Source organism: Nyctibius grandis, chromosome 19, assembly GCF_013368605.1.
Source record: "Nyctibius grandis isolate bNycGra1 chromosome 19, bNycGra1.pri, whole genome shotgun sequence".
NCBI lineage: Eukaryota > Metazoa > Chordata > Aves > Nyctibiiformes > Nyctibiidae > Nyctibius > Nyctibius grandis.
In genome coordinates this window covers 7,017,479-7,039,661 of record NC_090676.1, presented here as the reverse complement: position 1 = coordinate 7,039,661, position 22,183 = coordinate 7,017,479, and the positions used below count along the sequence as shown (strand labels likewise).

The following is a 22,183-nucleotide window of genomic DNA, read 5'->3' as shown; positions in this document are numbered from 1 at the left end:
AGATAGGAATAAAATTGAACATAAACCCACTACTTATTTTAAGAAGAGGAATACACCTGGAAAAAAGCATTTTCTTTTTAATCTGGTAGTGACCTTTTAAAATCTTGTTTAATAGTACGAATAGGTAAAATAGATAAGTAAAGAAATATGTAAACATATGAAGCTCAGTGAGCATGTAGCACTCCTCTTTCAGTGATTTTTACGTTTCAAAAGCTGGAGTTTTATGGAAGTGGATGACAATAACCCATCACCAAAAGATGAAAAAATCCAGGCACTTACTTGGTGACTGGGGCTTGGGCCATTTACCTCTTCTGAAATGGTTGTCCCTCCATCACCCTTGACTGACTAAAATAACAAAGGATTATAGGACTTCTAACTGGGGTCCTGTTTGAGGCATTAATTTGATATGAAAACACACATGAATTGAAAAAATGTAAGGTTAGTTTTAAGGATACTCTTTACAACACTAAAACAAAACCAGACATTTTAGAAACTCTACCAACATTTTTGAAATACCCACATCTTCAAGGCAGATTTTTGCTACTTCTTTTCTATGTGAAGTGATTGTCTCTTGCAAGTCGATTTTCCCATTAAGGCCTGAGAAACATGAATGAGGTCTCAGTGGACCAGAGATCGTATCAGACAGTAAACAAGACAGTGCTATCAGCCCTGCCACTGTAGTTTTCTAGGAAAAAGCTTTTGCTTGCTTTTCAGAGACAAATCTCTCTTATAAGATCTAGTGGGACTTCCTTTCTGTTTAACCATCATACAAAGTGCATATCCTGTGAATAATTAAAACCCACTCATCTTTATGGATATATTTTTTATATTTTATAATCAGCATCCATTTTTCTCAATTTTTGCTTTCCAGTTTATGCCTTCTCTCTATATACATGTAAGTGATGGCCCTTCCTGGTGCCATCTTCCCAGCCAGGACAATCAGAGCAGACCCTGAGGCTGCAGCACTGGCAAGTCATCCAGAGCAAACCTTGACTCTGAAATATGTTTTGAAGGTACGATCCCCTGTCTCTATCTAGATTTAAAAATGAGAAAAACCTGTTTGACAAAACTACCTCGACGTGAAAAAATTACAAAGTTTGTGACAATTAGGTGAAGGTTGAGTTACAATTAGCAATATAAAAGAAACAAAAGGAATAGTATGTACATATTTAATTAAAAAGCACTTTAGTGGGTTCAACGTGGTATTCTCCCAAGTACCATATAAACCACAGAGCTTAGCAGTAAAGCATAAACTAAACTCCAGAATTTCGAAGTACCCAAATTTAAATGTCATTTTTCATTGCATAAGTTCAATGAAAACAATGAAAGGATGTGACTTTTGTTCTAAAGATAGATCAGGCGGATTTGTGGTTTTCTGCAGCTTGTAGATTTGTTACTTGAAGCACAACAGTATCAGCTTGATCCTATGTATGGCGTTATAGCAAGGACCTATTTCAGTCTCTGATTTTCCTATAAACTCACAGAAAATCAATACATAGCAGCAGCATGACAGAAAACTAAACTGCTCCATGGCAATTCATTACTTGTCACAAATTGTGGGAAAAATTCTCTTTCTGGAACATGCTGCTGCACAGTCTCTTGCATGTTTATGCTCGTGACTCTTTATCTGTGTAAGAGGTTGCAGAAACGGAGGGGAGGAAGCACAGTGTGGTCGGTCTTAACATTACAGGATAGAAACTCAGTCCAGAGTGTATGAAGATGTATTGTGATAAGATCTAGTTTGCATTTCTATTTCAGTAAGTCTTTAAATACCTTCAGAAAAAAAAAATATGCTATAAAAGCAACCACTTTTTTACCTTTTTTCCCTAAAAAAAAAAGAAGAAACCCTGCTTTAGCCAATTTCTAGTAATCCATCTCTTTTTTTTTTTTTTTTTTTTTTTACGCCAGAACATAAATAACAGAGTAAAGACCTTGAGGTCTTTGCCAAGACAAAGCTCCCTCTTGCCTTCAGTAAAACATATATGTAATGATCACAAGGATTTCTCTCTAGAGCACTGCTGACCTCTTATCCTCGCCTTTGGTCATTCAGGATTGTTCTGCTGAAACCTTTCTGAAAGGGTTTTCTGCTTTCTGTGGCAATAAGGGTGGATCAGCGTATCTTTAAATGGAGGAGGGTGGGGACAGGTGATAGACTTGCTCCATTTTCATGAATAATGAAGGAAAATTAAGGTGGGACAGCATAAAATAGTTATTCTCGATTCCAAATACTGTTTATTATGTAAAAGTTTATTTGTGTGGGTAAGTGGGCCAACATAGACACTGCAGACAATTTGGAAATAATAATTTTTGTTATTCCAGAAAGATATATTCTCTTTGGGAGCATCTCCATTAATCCAGAAATAGGACATTTTATTTGCAGAGACCATACTCAACGCTATCTCAGACCAACCATGCTGCCAGTCAACTTCCCAGATGAGGACAAAGGCTACAGCCTCAGTTTACAGTTGGTAATTCTGCTAATTCTGATTAAAAAATGCCAGTTCACACCCTTCTTATCACCACAAAAGATCTCAAAATAGACATTTTGAAAGGATTTATCTTGCCTAGCTTTGCATCTGTTTATATTCGATGGAGAAAAGCAGGAACTTTCAGGGTTCACATCATCTGACATCTCAGATCCTAAGGGGTGCTCAGACCTGCTCACCTCTACTTAGTGTCTTTAAAGGGAACCTGGGGTGACTAGCACGGGTGTAGCCATTTCTATCAAGATGCCTGCATTGGGTCTGATGTATCCCACCCTGTAAATAAGATAGCTATTTGATTTTGATTAATGAGGCATGAGTGACTTTCAACTGGCAGCACAGGATTTCACATTCATGTGGGTGTAGCCTAGTTAGATAAAAGAGCAGTGGTATTTCTTCATCTCTTATTGAATCACAGGGCTTTAAACCAATACTTTATATATTTCTATAATTTCCCAATAGCTTTTATAGCATTAGTTAACCCTCTCCCATTTTAACTACAGTAATGAGTTTTGCGACCTTTGCAATTACAAACAAATCATCACAAATAAGAAGGGACATGTGTACTCAGCAAATCAGCAGGAAGTCTGAGAAACACACTGCCTTTTCCAGAGTAAATTACTCCTAGTTCTCGCAATGGCTATCCTTGTGTCAACAGTGCTAACTCCAGCGCTATGGATCTAAATGTCTACTTGCTATCAGCCTGTGCTTGTGCTCTCTGAGCAGAATATGTTGAAACTGGGGCACACAGACAATAACTGACTTGCCTGTCTGAGGCTCGTGATAGACTGAAGTAGAATTAAACTTAATTTCTGAGTCCCAGTCTTGACTTCTAAGAAGATAAGCTACCTTTTCTTAGGCACCTGGGTGGTTAACCTGTGTAACATAACTGGATGTTATCAGAATACCTTGGGATCATCTTCTACAGGCAGAAGAGAAGCCCAGTAAACAACCATATTAATGAAAAATTAAAAGCCAATCTCTTTCAACAGCCAGAGCAATAATCCATCAATTGCCAGAATGGAGACTAAACAATAAAGTATATCAGTAAACAGGAGCCTAGGTTTTATGGAGGAAGTCCTACCACATTCCTTCCCACTGACAAGCACGGTTTGTTTCAGAGACCATAAGTACCTGTGCTTGTTAAGATCCTATCTTCTAAGAATTCATGGCTCACTCCATCTGCCGCAAGGCAGGAGGAGCACTCCAAGAGGAGATGCTGGATGAGTCAGTGACCTGCGTCACTTGGATGGCACGGTTGGTACAGGCTCCGATGCCACTTCAAGGCATTTCCCACACCTCCAGGAGCCTCCTGACCCAGTGTCACCTGGGGGAGGTGGAACTCCACAAGGTATGTTTAGACATTGTCTGAGGTTTGTCCAGATTTGCAAGTGAAAGAGGTTGAACAGATGCAAGCACATGAAGACATCATTTTATTCCCGGTGCTTCAGGTAAGAAGTGCTAAGGACTGAGTTCCTTGCACAGGCAGAAAGCATAAGGGAATGGGCTGATGTCAGGCCCTTTGTTGTGCTCCTCAAATGTACGTTCACCCTGTGGCCAGAGCTGCAGTGTAAACTCTCATATGTCTGAGTTAGTTTTACATTAACTAGCATTAGTATGAAGAGCAGACTAACAACATGAGCATGAGGACTGGGGAGGATGAAAATGGCAGCCCCCAAATTACTCTGCTCTGAGCTCCACGGTGCCAGAATTACCCTGCTACCAGGACATCAGCTAGCTATTGCAAAGCTGGCTCAGGAATTCCTCCCCTTTATGGCTGTTACTGTAGGGTAGCCAGACCTCAAAAGAAAACTACGGTGGAAATAGACCTTTTCTGAGTGGAAATTATACCTCCCAGTATAATCCAATCTGCCCGTATAGCTATTCTGAGCAAAAGGGCCCTATTAGACATCTCTACAGTACTCAGCTCTCAGCCCCACAGTGCTGGAGTTTCCCCCACTTTTACTTGTGAGAAAACCAAGCCTATGTTGGAGTCTTACACATTTCATGCATTTTCAGCACTCATCGCTAGTTCAAAAGCTTTACAGCAGCTAGTTGTTTAACAGTGGCTTAAAATCCTTCTAGGATTCCTAAGGCTAGTATCTAGCCTTAGGAATCAGAAGTACTGATTGACCAATCAGCACGAAGCTGTAGGGCAGCTACATAGCTCTGATTGTGCACAACAGCATGGCAGTGATCCAGTAATCCAAAAGGTATTCAAAGGAAACAGCCTGGGACATACTTAAAGGACAATAAATATACTAAAATAATCCACGATCTGTTTGGAAATTGACAGCCAAAAGTAGAGCAGATGAATACTAAAGGTTTCAAAAAGCTGCAAAACCAGTTACACAGTTAATACAATTCTGTTTCCTGTGTGGGTAGATGTTTGCCTACATTCTAGTTCTGTCTTTCTAGGCCAAAATCTGGATTAAACCCCTGCTCTGATTAGAGCAGCGTTACAGCTACTACTTTTAACATAGCTCTGTTTTCTTCCATTTCCATGGTGACTAATACAGGTGTGGAATAGCTTTATTTTTTAATTGGTGCTTTTTTTTTTTTTGGTAGGGTGACATGACTTGAAGTCATGGTTGCCACAGACGTTAGTGTTTGATACACATTGCTCCTGGATCACCTTCTGCGTGCCTAGCGTGTGTCATGGTGATGAGTCTCTATGCAGGATGATCACAAGTCCCCTTGGATTTAGGAAAAAGGTTCAGATTTTCCCAGATTGACCGATTTTGTAAAGTGTTATTTGGAATTAAAGGAATCTTGGGTGCACAGTTCTTGGCTGATACTAAGAATTTTAGCTTAGATCCTCAAATACACCAGAGGAACTATGTAGTAAAATAACTCTGAAGAAGAAAAAGTAAATGCACCTGTCACGGTTTGGGCTCAGGCTAATAAACAAATGAAAACAAAAGGAACACTGTAATCTTTTGGATGTAAAAAAATAAAACAGGATTTGAGGTGTTGCTTGTACCTTCTAGGGTCTGACTCATGAATTTTAACTGTTGACAATGTGACCGTTCACAGCTGTATGTACCAGCGTGTACCTGAGAGCAGACAGTTCAGACAACCTGGGCTATTTATTACATTGTGTTATAAGAAACCACATTCTTCACATTTTAATGTATAAGCTACTCTGACACCCACACCATGTAGCTGCCTGAAAATAAACCAGCATTGATTAAAAATAGAAATCTTTCATACATATTTGCAAACCTTGCCAAAATAGCTCAATTGCTATATAAATCCTCAAGGCTTGCTACAATTTTAATCAGAGAAGCGCTAGTTCTAGACTTGGATTATTTTCCTGGCCACTTTTCTGGACTCTTTTGAGGAATACTGTCTGGCTGTTGTTTGTACACAAATCCACCAGGACAGCTCTTCATACCTATAACCACAAGACGATACCAGCCGCATCATCACCTCAGTCGTTTACTTCTTCCCTCCACTCTTCTGGGAAGGGGGTTTAGATTCTACTTTGTGCCTTCTTTTTTTTTTTTTTCCATCTAATATATAACATAATTGAAGCAGCAATTGTATCCTTTTACATGCCAGTTTAGCCTACCCACATAAGCTGCCAAAAAGTTTCAGCCCCGGGGCTGTTCCCGGTCAAGCCGCGAGAGGGAGATGCAGAACGCGAGATGCGCGGGGGGACGCAGGGATGCGCGGGGGGCTGCGCGGGGGGCCGGGGGCTGCGGGGTCCCACACAGGCACACACCTCTGGAAGCGGGCATAAGCTTCACTCCTGCACTCTTACAGACGTTTATTTTCAGAAGATTTTTCAAGAATTACCACCCCCAGCCGTGCCATGAGCACATCACACTCAACTCGGGAAATTCTGTGTTTTACTTACCAGTTTAAAAAACTTCCTCAGGTTTGCTTTGGGGGTTTTGCTTTCTTCTCTTCTAGGTTTCACTTCTGCAGCTTCTGGGCTCTTACTCTCATCTTTGTCAGGAGCCACTGCTTCTAAAGATGTATCTGCTTTTTCACTGCTTACGATGTCTGCTTCTTCCGATGCGTTCTGAGGTTATTTTGGGCAAATATTAAGAAAGTGGAAAAAAAATTCAGACTTAATCAGTGAGGTTTGGGTTGTTTTTTTAAAGAGGTTACAATCAAAGTGCTTCAGCAGTACAGTAAGTTGGTACATCATGAACAAACATGCTGAGAAAGCATTCTCAGCGTCACTGTATCTGTACAGGTTTCTTCAGGAATTTAATTCATCCCAATTCAAAAAGTATATAAGTTGGTGGGATTTTAAGCACTCATTTAAATTGAAGAAATAGCCTTTACTGAATTGCAGTACCGGTTCCCAAACACAATAATTTATCTTTGATTATGATTTAAAAAGAAAACAAAATTACTTACACTAACAGTAGTATGTACCATAAGTAGATGACACTCAGGTAAAATCAGTAAAAATGAGAAAGATCATACCCAGAAGTTTGCACACAAAAGAAAGAATAGGATTAAATAATTAAAACACACCATGGTCTTTATTAATCATTAAAACTCTGTTTAGTACCCATCTTAGTGTAACACAGAAGTGCAATGTCCCAGGCACAGCATTCTCAGGCTGGTCACATTCACACACTAGCTCCTCTTCCCAGTTGCAAAGATATAAATGACTTCTTGAGGTAAAAGGTAGTTAAGTAGCTCATCTATTGCTTCACCTAATCCCATAGGTCGCGGTCACCCTCTTGGGTAGTGTTGACCCTCATTTGAGTTCAAGAAAAGCTGCTGGATACCCAGCAACATTGCCTTTAGAGCAGGATTTTAGGTCCTGCTGAGCTTTTGTGAATTACTGGAAAGTTCCTTCTGTTATAGTAGTACTTCAACCAGAGGCATGTGGTTTGTAAATTCCTCTGAAAAATGGATCCTCATAAGATTTATTGATTAATCTCCTGCACGTCTCATTCCACAGCCTTCTCAAGGCTGTCTGGGGAATGCTCAATGTTTTGAAGTGAACAACAAAGACTGCAGAGCAGGATAGGTGAACAGGAGGCACATTTCTGCTGTGGGAGGTGGACACAGCTGGGCAGGAGGCTGAACACGCATTTCCTTAGCTGCTCTTCTGCCCTGGTAAGAAACATTCTTCTGTGCCTTCAAGAACTACTAATTAATCCCATCCCACTGTAACTGTATAAAGAAGTATCTTCCTTTCTGTCATAAAAAGAAGCTATTATGCTAATAACCAGGTAATTTGACCTGAAGCAAGCCCTTTATCAGCCTGTTGCAGAAAGGCACAGAACACTATAAAAGCAGGGTAAGTTGCAACCTCCGCCTCCAATACTGAATCAAATGGAAGCAGTTACCCTAGGTATTGGCATTTCAACACAAGCTGCTGCTTAAAAACACAGCATTGTTACAGCTGAAATGTGTATTATGGTTACTACAGGAAAGAACTGCTGTAAATAAATCTCAATTATTTATATTCCATAATTTTTACATATACTTACAGGAACTTAACTATGAGTATGCATTACATGTATTTTGAACAAACTAATTTTAGCCACATGAACATGAGAACAATTTAAAAGATAACACCAAAAATTCACCCCAGCCCCATATTCTGACTTAGAGTGGTAAAAAATGGTTGCCTCCTCCAGCAGCAGCTTACAGTACTACTCATATACTTTTCCGATTGTCTTCAATTTGGTGATTCCCATGTAGTATCTTTAGTTTAATAGCCATTTATGGATTTTTTTCCTACAGAAATTTAGCTAAACATTTTCTGAGTTGATATAAATTCCTGACATCCAGCAGCATCCTGTGGCAAAGAATTCTACAGCTAAAGAATGCTTTTTTTTTTTTTTGTGGAAAAGTAGTTTATTTTTGTTTGTCACCAAATAATTTTATTTGATACTCTACTGCTTTTACTTTGAGCAACAACCGATCTTTCCTGTTCACCTTTTATGTTACAGTAGTCATTCTGTATGCTGCTGTCATCTTCCTTTCTGCCAACTCCTTTCTGAGCCAAAAAAAAAAATATATCCTAATCTATGTAGTTCTTCATACAGAAGCCATTCAATATATTTGTGCATTTTTCTCTCAGTGTTATACCTTTTAGTTCTATAATTTTTTTGAGTTGGGGGGACCCCGCATGCAAGATGGGGCCTCACCATGGACATCTACAGCAGCATGAGATCTTTTGCTTTGTTCTTTACTCCTTTTTTTTTGTGGAAGAAATTAACATCTTGGGGGTGGGGTGGGGGAGAGAAGAATGATGAGGGAATAAATATTCCTTGTCTCCTGCTGCCTGAGATGACTGCAGCACAGTCCACTTCCCCATGGAATTGTAGATTTAATTTATATTTATGAACATTTTTGAGATAATCAATCTGTAATAATTTTAATCTATAATTCTGCCTATTCACACATACATATAATCAATTCACCATCTATTTGCTTGAAGGAAATGATTCATTGCATGAGTTGAAACAGTGGCTCAATAAAGCAGTAACCTAGCTTCTGGGATCTCATCATTTAAAGATTACAGTTTGGGATCATATTGCTGCTACGCTGTTACAGCTGCAACCCAAATAAGTTTTGTCTCTCAAGCTATGTCTATGCAATGACCTTAGTGTCACTACTGATAACAAATGCATCCTGGGGCGAAATGCTAAACTCTGAAAAGCACTGTCTATTTAAACAAAGAAAAGAGCTAAGTGATAGTCAACTATTCTGAGAGATTGATTTGTTTAAAGTAATCAGTGACTTTTTGTACATTTTTTGATGGATTCCATAGGAGGCTTTAAGAAAGTTTAAATCCTGTTTTAGTATATCTAATTTTTATTTTTTTTTTTAAACTTAACTATCCAATGTGCTTATGCAGTTACTTAGATTTGGTACTCTATTAGGCATGTCAAAGTTGTTGCAGAAGGTACAGGTTATCTTGTTTGAGATCTTAGGATTGCTATTAAAAATTTTATGATAATTTTCTTGTAATTATCTCCAGGAATCATTCTTGTATACCCACCTCCCTCTGTAAGACTGAATTAACTGATGCTGAACATTTTCTTTTACGATTTTGTGATCTCAGAGATATCTCTGGAGGCCTACTCCAACCTCCTCATCGAAGCAGGAGTTGCATCAGGTTGCTGAGGAACTTATCAAGTGAGGTTTCAGTATCTCCAAGGCTGGAGACTCCAAACCTTCTATGCAGTCAGATCAGAGTGTTCAGATACACTGCCACAAAAGGAAACTCTAGAGACATTACAAAATCATCTCAAATAAGACTGACCAAGGTGGCAGGTTCTTGGAGACTGGTGACAGCTCTGATCATCTTCAGAGATGCAGAGAGGGGAAAACCCCTTCCAGCTAAGAAGGTTTTCTGACATACTTTTAAGAACAGAGTTTTTAAATTTTGTTCCTGTTTCCCGTAGGAAACTAGAAGAAAATTTTCCATTTGTGCATTCAAGAGAATCGCCAAGGTGTTTCTGGCAGGAACTGAAAGTATAATAGGAAGAACCTGACAAAGATAAAGTCAATAAAATTTGAATGATGTTACGTTAACCTAAACTGTTCTCTAGAGCAATGGGCTCAGTTTCTTTACTTCACCTGGGAGAAAACCAAAAATTATATCAAGTTTTGTGACTAGTTTTAGGAGGAAACTGCAGTTTGTATATAATAATTTGCAGCCTAGCTCTATCAGCTTGATGAGTCTTTAATGCATAAGTGTTCTCATAAATGTAAATTATCACCTTAGACCTATAAATTGCATCAACTGAGTTTGCTGGATCCATGGGTCCAAACTCTGCCTCCAGTTTCCTTAGACACAAACTATAATACATTCAATCTAAGTCAGCAGCTACTGCTGTTAAGCACCATGGAGGCAGAAGTGCTATTGGGTGGGTTATCTTCCTTTTTTAAAGGCACTCTGCCAAGCTCAGAAAACATTTCAAGATACATTTGTTTGAAGAAATAAGATGAGCGCCATCCTTTGTTCTTCCTGTTACAGAAGTACCTTTGTTTTCTTTTTCAAAATAGTAATTTATAAAACAGAACTAGTAAAGATAAGAGTATTTTACTAGGCTCTCTGTTTCACTATGTTTGGGAAGCATTCTTCCATCTCTTAAACGATAGCATCCCTAATTTTCTTCTAGTAATAAACTTACTTAAAACAGTTATGGTAGAAAGTTTGTCTCTACACTTTGAGTCCTCTGTCTGGCTCTTACAGACTCTCTTATTATTTTGGTGAACTATTACTACACCATTTTCTTATCTAGGTTCCTGATCATACAAATTGTTGCCTTATGAGAGTGTAATTTTGTGACCTGGATAACTTTGATAGGAGTTTTCCTTTTGCTTGCTGCATCTTTCCTCAAAATTGAGGTAAACACTAAACCTGCTTTGATCTTGTGCTGGAGTCTGAACTGGCACTCTCCACTGCATTTCATTAGACTCAAGGAACAGTTCTGGTTTTCCTGGGTCATACCTTCTTTATAAAGCAGCTTTTCTTTTATCTTAACAATGTAGATGAGAGATGACCTTTTGCTCAAGAAATTTCCACTTAAAAGAGCAGTTGTGCTTGAGATCTGTTCCTGCCACTCGCAGACTCACAGGCAGGAAGCAGAGAGGGTTAGAGAGGCTTTAACCCACCTTCCTGCCCTCCTTTGCCAATACAAAGACGACAGAGGTTGCTGCAGTTAAGGTAGCTCAGCTTTAGCCATCAACGTGCTCTCAGACCTCCACCCTGAAAAGCCCCCTGTGACCTCCAGCTGCTGCCTGAAGGTGCCACTCAGCAGGTCTTGAGCTATGACAGTCTGGACTATTAACCAATTAGTATTAACTGCTGTCAGTTTATGGTTAAATCCACACTGGTCTGTAAACAACCCAGGAGCATGGTCCTGACTCACAAGTCCCACTGGTTTTATTCACTGGGTTGAGGAGGCTAAGGCCCCTCCCTGCTCTGCCAGCAGTCATGGGTCAAATCGGACAGGTTGTGAAATGGCCCCCAAAAGCCCATGGCTTCTTGTCCTCCTCACTCCCTCAACCAGAGGGAATTCCCAAAGTTTCTTCATCCATTTACCCAGCAAAAAATGGCCAGAATCTCCTCTCCTGCCTGATAGAACTTGACAAGCCCTTGGTAATTTTAACATTTACCTGCACACTCCACCCAATTATTTATCTTTGCTTTCCTATGGCAGAGTGTGGTTGCAGGCTCAGCAATAAAAGGTGTTATTCTGCTTCACTTAACAGCTAACCAGGTTGCTGTTTCTATTGTCAGTGCATAAATACCTCAGTAGTGGTATTTATGTAGAGATTTCAGTATTATATATATTCAATATAATCTATTTCAGTAGAAAGGGCATGATTTTTTCTGCATTTGTATGGCAACAGAATTACAACAGCTTAAAATTCTAGTTTTTAAAAAATATATCTGCTTTTAAAGATAATTCACAGAACAGTCTAAATAATACTCCCTCAGTCACTTTCCTCCATCATTTACTGGCATGCTTTGATCAGATATAAATGAAGCATCATGTTTCTCTGCCCTGATCAGATATCTACAAGGTCTTGAAAACCAGGTTTCCAACACAAATACGTGAAATTACCAACTGTAATTTTCTATTAATATTCCTTAGTATTTGGAAAAAAATGCTGGTATGACAAACAGAAGTAACAGTTACAAAAATTCTTGTGCAGACTGATCAGGAAATGGGGCAAATGCAGGCAAAGTGGTTCCATCTGAGGAGTTGAATAAAGATTTTATTTCTTTTTCTTTTACATATTTATTCGTCTGTAGTCAGAGCAGCAGCATTAACTGCAATGTGTTGACAGGCACTTCATTAGCTTTACTTTGAAGTGAAAGCTCATCAGAAGATAGATATTTGAGAGACTGTCTGGAAAGAGAAGCTGGATCTGAATCCTGGATCTATTGAGTGTTGTGGTTGCTATTTGTTAGTTCAAAAGGGAAAACTACACAACTGAATTATATACCTATTTGGAACAGTTGCTGGCTTCATTCCTCTATCCTAGCAAAAGGGCAGTACATTAAGGGTGCCAGAAAAAGAAAATCACTGCGGAAAAAAAAAAAGACAGAATCCTCAAACCAAGCTGAGCTTGAGGCCACTCTGTAGTCTAAGGACTTTTTTTTTTTTGTAACATCTATCCTAATTTTTTTTTTTTTTTTAGCTTCAAGCTGACTGGGTCACCAAGATCTTTCATCAAAGGAAATATAATATTATTCTCTGTCAAGAAAATCCAGTAAAGCAACATCAGCCTTTTATAGGTAAGGATTCAGTGCTCAAGCAGGCAGATTTTTTTTTTTAATGTCCTTAGGACCAAATTCAGTTCTCTACTGCAGAAATTTACTCTAGAAAACTTGCAAAAACATTTAGTCTTGGAACAATTCAAGACTCAAGAAGTTCTAACTAAGCAGAAATGGCCTGATTTTACAAAGTTAAAAGTCAGATTTGATGTACTATTGTAGTTCAGCGCATTTGGGCAAATGATTTAACTAACCCTTAATATTTTGGGTAGCAACCAAAACCTGCTTGGAGTTGTAGAGAGTTCTCTACGCTTTCCATTCACTGATGAAATTAGCTTTATTTTAATGATGATGTAGGATAAATTAAACCCAACATTATGAACAAATAAAAGCGAAAGACAGTTTTGGTACAAGGTTTATACCTTTGAGATGTTTGAGATCCCAGAACTTCATGTGAAGGTTGTTGTAAGGTTAAAAAGACAGAGGGTAGTTAGCTAGACCTAGTTTAGCTTAGCTATAATAGGAGATATGGGGAGCTGGTGTTCACTGTGGGCAGAACCTACATTATACAGAGCAGTAAAATATCTATAGCTACATTAGTTTGGGTTAATCTTCAAAATAAGGTTTTGAAATCTTACCGAAACCTTATCAGATCCATATTTTTTTTTTAAACCAACCATCACCACCAATCACTCCCCCCCAGGAGTGATTTTTTGCTATTTTTCTGCAAGAACACTTTCCCTTCTATATGCTTTTTCTTTCTTTCTCAAATACACAAAAGGCCTTGTTACTTCGTTATGAAAATACTGAACTTCAAACCAGATTTATTACTCTCAGTTTTACACTGAAACTGCATACAACCATCTGCCAGAAGGCCTTTTTTTTTTTTTTTTCTTATTTCGTCCTGATATTCAGCACACATCCTGCTTCCCCCACCTCTCTTTTCAAATAACCCAGACTACTCAGACAGGAGGAGGTTTCCGTAGCAATAATAACTACATAAAAAACCTCCCTCTCCCTCTTCTTCACAACTTTCCTCTCATTCTAAGTGCCTGATTCACCCAGTTCCACAGGAAATTAAGTCCCAAATAACAAATGTTTCAACCTTAGATCCTTTTCAAGCATGTTTACTCTGTAAATATCTAAACACCTTTTTTTTTTTTTTTAATGTAGAGTAACATACCCAAACTGTATCTCCAGTATCACTGCTCAGTAGGGAAAATACAGCTAAAGAAGCTGCAGGGCTAGCTGCTCAGTCAGCATCTGTGTGTTTGGAAGCATTTCATTTCTGGGATTTGAACTTGAACAGAAGCCCAGGAAAGCAGTTATTCAACATACAGTGAGTCAGTAAAGTTTAATACAGCTCTTCTCTTAAATAAAATGAGAAAAGAATAAGCCTTCAGCTTATAAACCACTGAGGATCATGGAAACAGGAACCATGTTTTCGAAGTTAGTCCTAATTTTAGTTACAATCATTATTTAACCTGAGGAAAAATATGTCTTCCCAAGCAATTGACCTCAATCCCCAAACTTAAAGACTGATCCACTCTGGTATGAAACTTTTTCTATTGAGTAAGAATAAACCCACTGGATTCCAGGTTCTCAGACATTTAGAACTAAATCAAACAGTTCTCAAAAATGAAGTGTGTGCTTATAGTTGTATTTCTATTAATGATATAATTTGGTAAATAATACTATAATCTCTGTAGGACTTTTAACAAGTGTGTTGAATTGGCAGAATAATATTCATTCTTCCATAGCATCATTCAAAAATAGTACAGACAGGTTTAAAAGATTACAGTTTTATAAGATTCTTCTGCAGGAGTTTAACTGCCATTATTAGCCACGTGTACATGTGACCGCCCAAAGCTCACGTATGCATCTGTAACTGCATCATTTATGCCCCTTGTGCACCTAGCATGTGGGACATGCTCAGCTTTGTGGATTTGACTGCTTTGCTGCAACCCTATGCTTAGCAATAACTAGGCGCTGAGTGAAGATGGAGCTGTGGGATGGACCACCTCCGAAATCCAGACATACCTTTTTCCAAAAGAGCTTGCTCAGCGGTATAGGAGTGGATGATGCTTTCTCTTTCGTCACCTCTTTAGGGGCTTCGGTGGCCACTGCCTGCTGTTGGACTGCAGGCTCAGGGGCTTTTGTATTCTGCTTAGCTGTCTGCGGCTCTTGAGAGGAAGGGATGTTTTTGTCTGATTTTATGGAGGTAACAGGCTGCTGCTCAGTGCTCTAGAAAGAAACGGGAATACATTGGCTGTTGGAAATGTGTGAAGGACAAGATACTCGCAGCACGTTCAGGCACCACCTGGTACAAGAGGTAAGCATGCAGTGGACCACCATTACACAGGAGACACCAAGCAACAAGGTGCAGCTTATGAGCTGCATCCCTGTCTTTTCAAATAAAATAATGTCTTGAAGAGGGAAAGCAAATTACATAGCAACCCACCCTTCATAAAGAGATGATTAATTGATAAAGAAATTAAAACACTATCTTTGAGACTGAAAATGACAGTGAGAATAATTACCCTTTGACTGCGTTATTCATACAGATAACTTGAATCATCCTACTCACTTTGGTATTAGTTGTCTGTTGGGTCTCTTTTGCAGCCTGAAGGGAAACAAAACACAAAGACAAGTCTGTCTCTGGCAGCGTCAGTGCTCACACTTACACAGTTCAGGAATTGTCTGTGTCACAGATTATTTTTAGTGAATGTTTGTGAAAGTCCTGGCTCCTGCAACCATGGAAACTGATCTCTGGCAGAGGTGAGGCTGCCTGAAGGGACTGTCAGCTCCCACCCTGCTACCTGCAGCAGCATTGCAGCCTTGGGTTGAATTACTTTGTGCTCATGCTGCTGTGCTTGCAGCCCTCAACTTGTTCTTGAAAAATGTGTGTATTTACATACGCATTCCCAGTTTCTTCAGGCAAGACGTTACACAGGGGTTTAAGATAACAGCAGACTTTTTTCTGAGCTGGGTCTGCGTGTGCAACATTCAGTGCACATGTACAAGCCAGAGCTGGCTCTTTTCCACTGGAGAATTGCATACCAGTCAGGGACCTGCTGACGTCGCCTTTGAAGCAGGAGGCTTTGCTTTCTGGGATACAAAACATAGGCAGATGACTGCCTGAAAATGAACGGTACAGAACAGCAGTAGCTTTATAACTTAGAAGCAGGAGTTGCAGCTCTACAAAAAGCTCTGCAGGTGTTAGAGGTTGGTTTAGTCCATCCACTCACACCTTTGTGCATTAGGAGGGATTTATTCTTCAGTAAAAAAATCATTCACAGTGATGGGTCTCCTGGTTTCATCAAAATACACAAAGCCAGGAGGGATCCAGTTTGTTAAACTCCTTTCTGGCCAGTGATGTTTTTTTGCATATCTATTGACCCTAACATCCAGCAGAGCTTACGCTGAAGATGAGTATCTGAGCTGTACAAAAACAGGAGCAGCAAGCCACAAACTCAAATAAACGGGAGCCCAGCACCCCTGGGTTTAGGCAGCCTGCCACACGCTTTGCAGATTTCTTGAAAGAATGGATGCGAGGTATTTTGCAGGAGCCAAGAACTTCTTTTTGTGGTTAGCTCTGATGAACAAGATCCAGAGCAACTGGTAAAAAGTAGCGTAATGCCACAAGCTGGCTTCAGTTCTAATGCTGAAAACAAGCGATTAACCCTTCTGAGTCAAAATTCCCTAAATCAGTACAGTTATACAGCAAAAGTGGCATACAGTGCAAGGCAAATATACATGGATGGGAATAAAACCCAACAGGGGCCCAGCTGTCAAATGCTGTCCAAACTGAGTCTTTGATTTCAAACAGCCAAATCCCATTCCATCAGCTTATGTTGTGGATTTATATTAGGATGCACATTGCAGTTTGAAAATAACATTCGCAAGTTGCTTTAAAGTTAGTATTTATGTAAATCACAAGACACTGAAAAACAATGTTTGTTAACCTAACAGTAAATGTTTTCTTAACTAAGGTGCTGAGAAATGCATTTTGGGATATTTGCCAAGACAAAACTTTCAGAGAGAGTGAAGTGCTTAAAATAAAATATTACTACATATATTAAAATGATGATTTCAAATAAAGGAATTCATTACTTATTCATCTAGTTGACACACCATGCTAAGGCATTTCAAATGAAAAGAGATAAACAGAACTACTTTTTTTTTTTTTACTAGAGGTGATAACTCCAGGGCTTGTCTGTCACATCACTGCTCTGATTTGAATTTCCACTTTCAATCAGCCTTACAAGCAAACTGTTGGCACCATTTTAATTCACCTCCTTTACTCTTAATATGTAATAAATGATACCCCACTTATTGCTTCTGTATTTTATATGTGTAAAGCAAGCTGTGAAAATAAGCTTAGAAAGTAAAAGCTTTAAAAGTAATGACGTTTTATACAAGTTATTACTGTAAAAATTTAGTGCTATTGCATTCCTTTGAGATAATTGATTTCATTGCAGACCAAGAGTCTTTAAAATTCTATCAAATAGCCTAGTGAAAAATCATTCATCTCTCCCAAGAACTCATTGCAAGATTTTGAACTATTGTAGAAGAGGCTTAGCACCTTAAAAAATGCTAGCCAGGTATGGTTTTTACCTAGCCAGAAGCCCTAATCATTATGAAAAAGTAATTAATATTTTAATTGTGTTAAATATAAAAACTCTTAGCTTTCAATGTAATAGATATGAGAGCTTAACTTTAAGCCGTTGGCAAGAACTGTAGACTTAAATGCATTGGGAAGATTATTATTCCTTCAGTGATGTGAATGACATTTTTATCTCAAAAGTGAGAACACAGTGGAAAGAACATTTTTGTTTTGAAAAATATCTTAAAGAACTCCCTTTGCCTTGTGCCCTTGATTATAAAGCCCCCTACTCACCAGAAATTCCACGTGGGTGTTTTGAGTGAGCATTAAATATTAATTACTTTCCTCCCCCAGTGGAAGGGTCTCTGCTTCTACATTCTTTGGGCTAAAAACCTACAATTCTCCGCTTCCTTGCCACAGAGCATCAGAGCAGATTATCTCCAGAGAATGCAGAAATGCCCAAATATGGACCTTGAGAGCAAAGCTGATGAAAATTTGTGTGTGTTTTTTTTTGGGGTTTTTTTTTTTAAAATGAAAGCTAATGTTCTCTAAAACAGCCACTTACAGGAAAAGCATGCATTTTGAACAACTTTAGAGTATCCTTGAAAACCAAACTTTGAATTCAAAGTTTAGATAGAAAATCATTTACTTTTCATGTTTTCAACAAAAAGTAACTATTTTTGAAGGAAATTCCATATTCCAACCTTCTCTGTGCCATATCAGATGCCCCAGTTCACCAAACATTAAGGCAATGTGGATCATAAAGCCTTAATTGTAGTTGGACTGAGCTCTTAAACCTGTCCTACAATTGCAGGCGCTGTTCGTAGCTGTATAATGCATTGTTTGTCAGTACCTTTTGTTTTATTTTTGTTTTAAGTGGCCAGGGAAGTTTAGTCAGCATTAGTAAGTGTAACTGGGAAGCACGTAGCAGGGAAGGTTAGAGGAATTGTTTCAGAATCCTGAATTCACAGATGGTATAACAAGAGAAATGTTGCAGATGAAGATTGTTTTCATAACACATGGCACAGAAACGCTCACACCAGTAGTTTTTGGAGCACTGCACAGCTGGCCAGATGCTGATTTCAGTTACCAATTAAGTAACTTTGCTCTGTGACAGGATCCATCTGTTACTGGTCAGGGTTCTGTTCGTGCTAGAGTTTCATACAGACCTTATGCCTAAAGAGTTTGCTAAATGTACTGTGTCCTAGCTTGGGACTCTCTGCCTTCTTTTTCTTGGCTCCTTTAGTTTGGGTTTCTGCTGCTGTCTTCGGAGCAGGTTGCCCACCATGGCCTTTTTCTGCCTTCGATCCCTTTTGTACAACAGCATTTGAAGTTGAATACTTATTGCAAGGTTCTTATTTGGTTCATGAAAAAACATTCAAACACTCATACATGTAGTATTAAACCCAAACATTTCCTTTTTGCCCTGGACAACAAATTATGTTTTCTTCTAATTACTCAGTTCTCCTTAGAATTTCTTTCACATGAGTAGCAAAATAAATATAAAAGCTAGGGCAATCCAGTTGACTCAAAATTAAACCACAATTCACCCCCAAAATCCTTCATTAAATTGAGACCCAAATCCCACTAAGACTGAGATTTCTGTAAGTAAATTCATGAGCAACTAATTAAATTTGAGATTTATAAGATTGAAGTAGACAGATATATAAATCTTTGAAAATACCTTCATCCTTTTTATTGCAGTATTATAGACTTTGAAATGTTTTGCATAATGCATTATTTAGGAAAATGGCAGTATGAATATTCATGATACATGCTACATAAAATATTTCAAGTTTGCAATAATGTTCATGAAATAAGTTAGAAATGAAAGTATCAGAAAAATAGTAATGATAGACTAATACTAAAAGTGTTGAATCAGAAAGTGCTGCTTCCTTTTAATTCCATTCCAAGCGTCTGCAGGAGGCACTTGTGGGAATCATTGCCCACTGATGTTAGAGACTGGATCTCTAAAAAAATAAAACAGGCAGCATATTGAAAAATCCACCCCAAAGGGCTATAAAATATAGAAACACTGATAGATGTCTGTATGGGAAAAACACAGCATCAGGCTATTTTTAAGAAGTGATAGCTGACTACCTACAGCTCAGTGCAGACTAAATTAACCTGCATAGGGTAGAGGTGGGCCTATTCAAATACATGACTTTTCTACAAGTCTGGAAAAACTTGAGCAACATTTCCTAAGATGTTCCATTTAACTTTTCACAGCAGTGGAAAAAATTTTTTTAATCCTAATTCAAGTACCTCCTCAAAACTTCACTCTTCAAGTTGCTGCTGTTGTCCCTCACCCCACAGTCTTCAAAAAAACCCCTCTGGATTTATTAGTGGAAGAAAAAAAGCTTAAGTCTTCATGTTATGAACAATAAGGCTTTTTTTCCTTCCTTCCTTCTTCACAATTTTCAGCTTTTCAATAATAAAAACAGAGGCGGGGACAAACCCACAAGTTTCCAAGGTTGCTTAACTGAGCTTCAACATACAAACAAGTTAACACAAGAGTCTGTTCTATGGTAGCTGCACTGCATGTATGCCCATAACGTGACTAATCACAAATGACATGGGGTAGTGTTCTTCACTCTTCAGTGTCCCACAGTGTCAGGTTTTAAAGCAGTAACATGCTTTTGATTACCTAGTACAAAGAAGGATGCAGTATTTCTTTTACTTACTACTTGCTAGTATCCTGGATTTAATTCTGATCTCCCTTAGGCAATTTAGTTCGTGATTTAATTAAGAATCAGACAAATGTATAGTGAAGAAAAAAATTTTTAAAGTTACATTTTAATGAAAAATGACTCAAATGTTCACCATCTGGGTAATTAGCTTGTCCCTTTACAAGCTTCAGTGTTTTCTTTTACACTGGAACAATGCAAAAATAAAAGCTTCCAACTTAGTAAAAAGCTTCAAAATGAGTTGACAAAAATTTCCAGGAACTGTGGAAACATGAAGAGACCCAAACTCCAAAGATACAATCAGCCTACAGCATTTGCAATGTGAAGTATCAAGCACCGTGGCTGACCACAACTAATAGGATAGGAGAAAAGGTCCAGAGAATAAAGTGTAAAACATACGAACATGTGAAGTTGAGATCTTGGGCTCAAGATTGTTTCACTCAGTGCAATTACATGCTTCCTACAAAGTCCTTTGTACTATGAAGAGGCTGTGGCCAGTTGGATCAAAATTGGCCATTTTCCCCAGTACTCGGTAGAATTCCCAGTATTCCTGAACATACAGTGATGCAGGGAACAGTCAGGATCTGCTACCAAAGGGTCAAATAGATGGTCTGGGGCAGATCTGATCTGAATGCCGTGTTGGTTCGTATAGACTTGCAGAGGATAAATTAATCCAAGGAAGCATGACTCAACTCACGTTAAGCTCTTGTGTTTACATGGATGAAATGACAACCATTGAGGGTGTGCCCAGGCTGCTGAAAGCATACCTGTCTTTAGCCAGCTGATTAAAGCCAGAGGCACCGCTGATGACAGCACATTGCTACAAAAACCACCGAGTTCAGCTTCACCAATGCCGCACACCTCTGCGTTTCAGCAGGAGGGAACATGCTGCCCTGTTTGCACTGCAAAGCTGGAGCGGGCTGGAGCTGTTTTGCAGATTTATGAGAAAGCTTGTCTGTCATCTTCGCCATGGCAGAGCACTGCTGAGAGATGCTGGGAACGTACCATCCCTTGTGTGATAAAACCCAGCTCCTCCCTGCAAAGGGGGTGCACGAGCAGCCAAAACCAAAGCTCAACTGGGACTCAAAGACACAGCAGTCCGTGTGTCAGCCAAACCATGCAAAAGCCCCCCAGCACTCAGGAGAGGCTCAGGCTGCACGGAGGGGTAAGCCTCACTTAAGAACACATCTTTACCATTAAGAGAGAAGTTATTTCTCAGGGGAAAAGACGACCATTAATTAATTATATATATCAGCTGTAAAATCTGCAGCTTCTCTATATGGCAATTGCCAAGTTAAACTTTTTAACATTTTTCCTAGTGAAAGTGTCATTCTTTGTATCAGGAAAACACTAGTGAAAATAAAGGAATTAACTCCCATTTAACCTCTGTATAATCAGTTTACATATCCTGCTAGTCATCTGGATTTGTTTACCCTCGCAGGTGTGATAGCAAACCAAACCCAAACAGCATATTTGTTTCCAAATTACAGTACGCCTGCACCAGCAGTCACCTGCTATGGAAGGACATGGGTATGCAAACAGGACTGAACAACTGGATTTTTCAGAAGTTGTTGAAAGAGCTACAAGTCTGACTGAAACAGTGCAATTTGATAGCTACCTTTTCTGGGTTTCTTAGAAGACCTCAGCCCTGGTTGACAATTTCCAGAATTATTGAGCTACAATCAGGGAGTGATGTGTATCCCCCATGTACTCAGAGCTTTCTGGAAAGACTGACTTCACCGTTTTAGTACCAGGCTATATAAAAATTGAATTAGACAAAAGGGTTAAAAAAAATGGGATGAAAACAAAAATGTTGAGGCCAATAGTGATTTTGGTTACTTAATAGTTGCATGGAACGACCATTTCCTTTTTTAGGGTTTCATTCTTTATGCATTAATTGAATTTTATCACAGGCATTGAAGAAAAGCTTTAGTTATTATAGTCATAACAATGTGTAAGGACGTTTAATCTGGAAGTTCCCAGTTATTCAGACAGTCAGTGACATGCCTGTAGACCACGGAAACACCAGAAGGTAGAAGGCAGCTTAATACAAATCATCTCAGTTCTGCTTCTGTTGAAACTATAAGTTTTGGCACTAACTTAACAGAAAAGAAGGGGAAAAGAAGTCTTTGAACACCTACATTTTTCCATTTTAAAAGATTATGTTTTCAACTTCAAGTTTTTACAG

General features: G+C 38.8%; 1 protein-coding gene across 1 annotated transcript in view; it reads right to left on the bottom strand.

The window, feature by feature from the left end:
- Nucleotides 1-22,183, bottom strand: part of BCAS1 (brain enriched myelin associated protein 1) — a 48,731-nt gene that overhangs the window by 10,151 nt on the left and 16,397 nt on the right. Inside the window, exons 6-10 of the mRNA XM_068416257.1 lie at nt 18,478-18,618; nt 15,290-15,325; nt 14,743-14,946; nt 6,346-6,513; nt 280-345 (exon numbers count right to left, since the gene is read on the bottom strand). Of these exons, the coding sequence (XP_068272358.1) occupies nt 280-345; nt 6,346-6,513; nt 14,743-14,946; nt 15,290-15,325; nt 18,478-18,618 (615 nt within the window). The remainder of the gene's footprint in view (nt 1-279; nt 346-6,345; nt 6,514-14,742; nt 14,947-15,289; nt 15,326-18,477; nt 18,619-22,183) is intronic.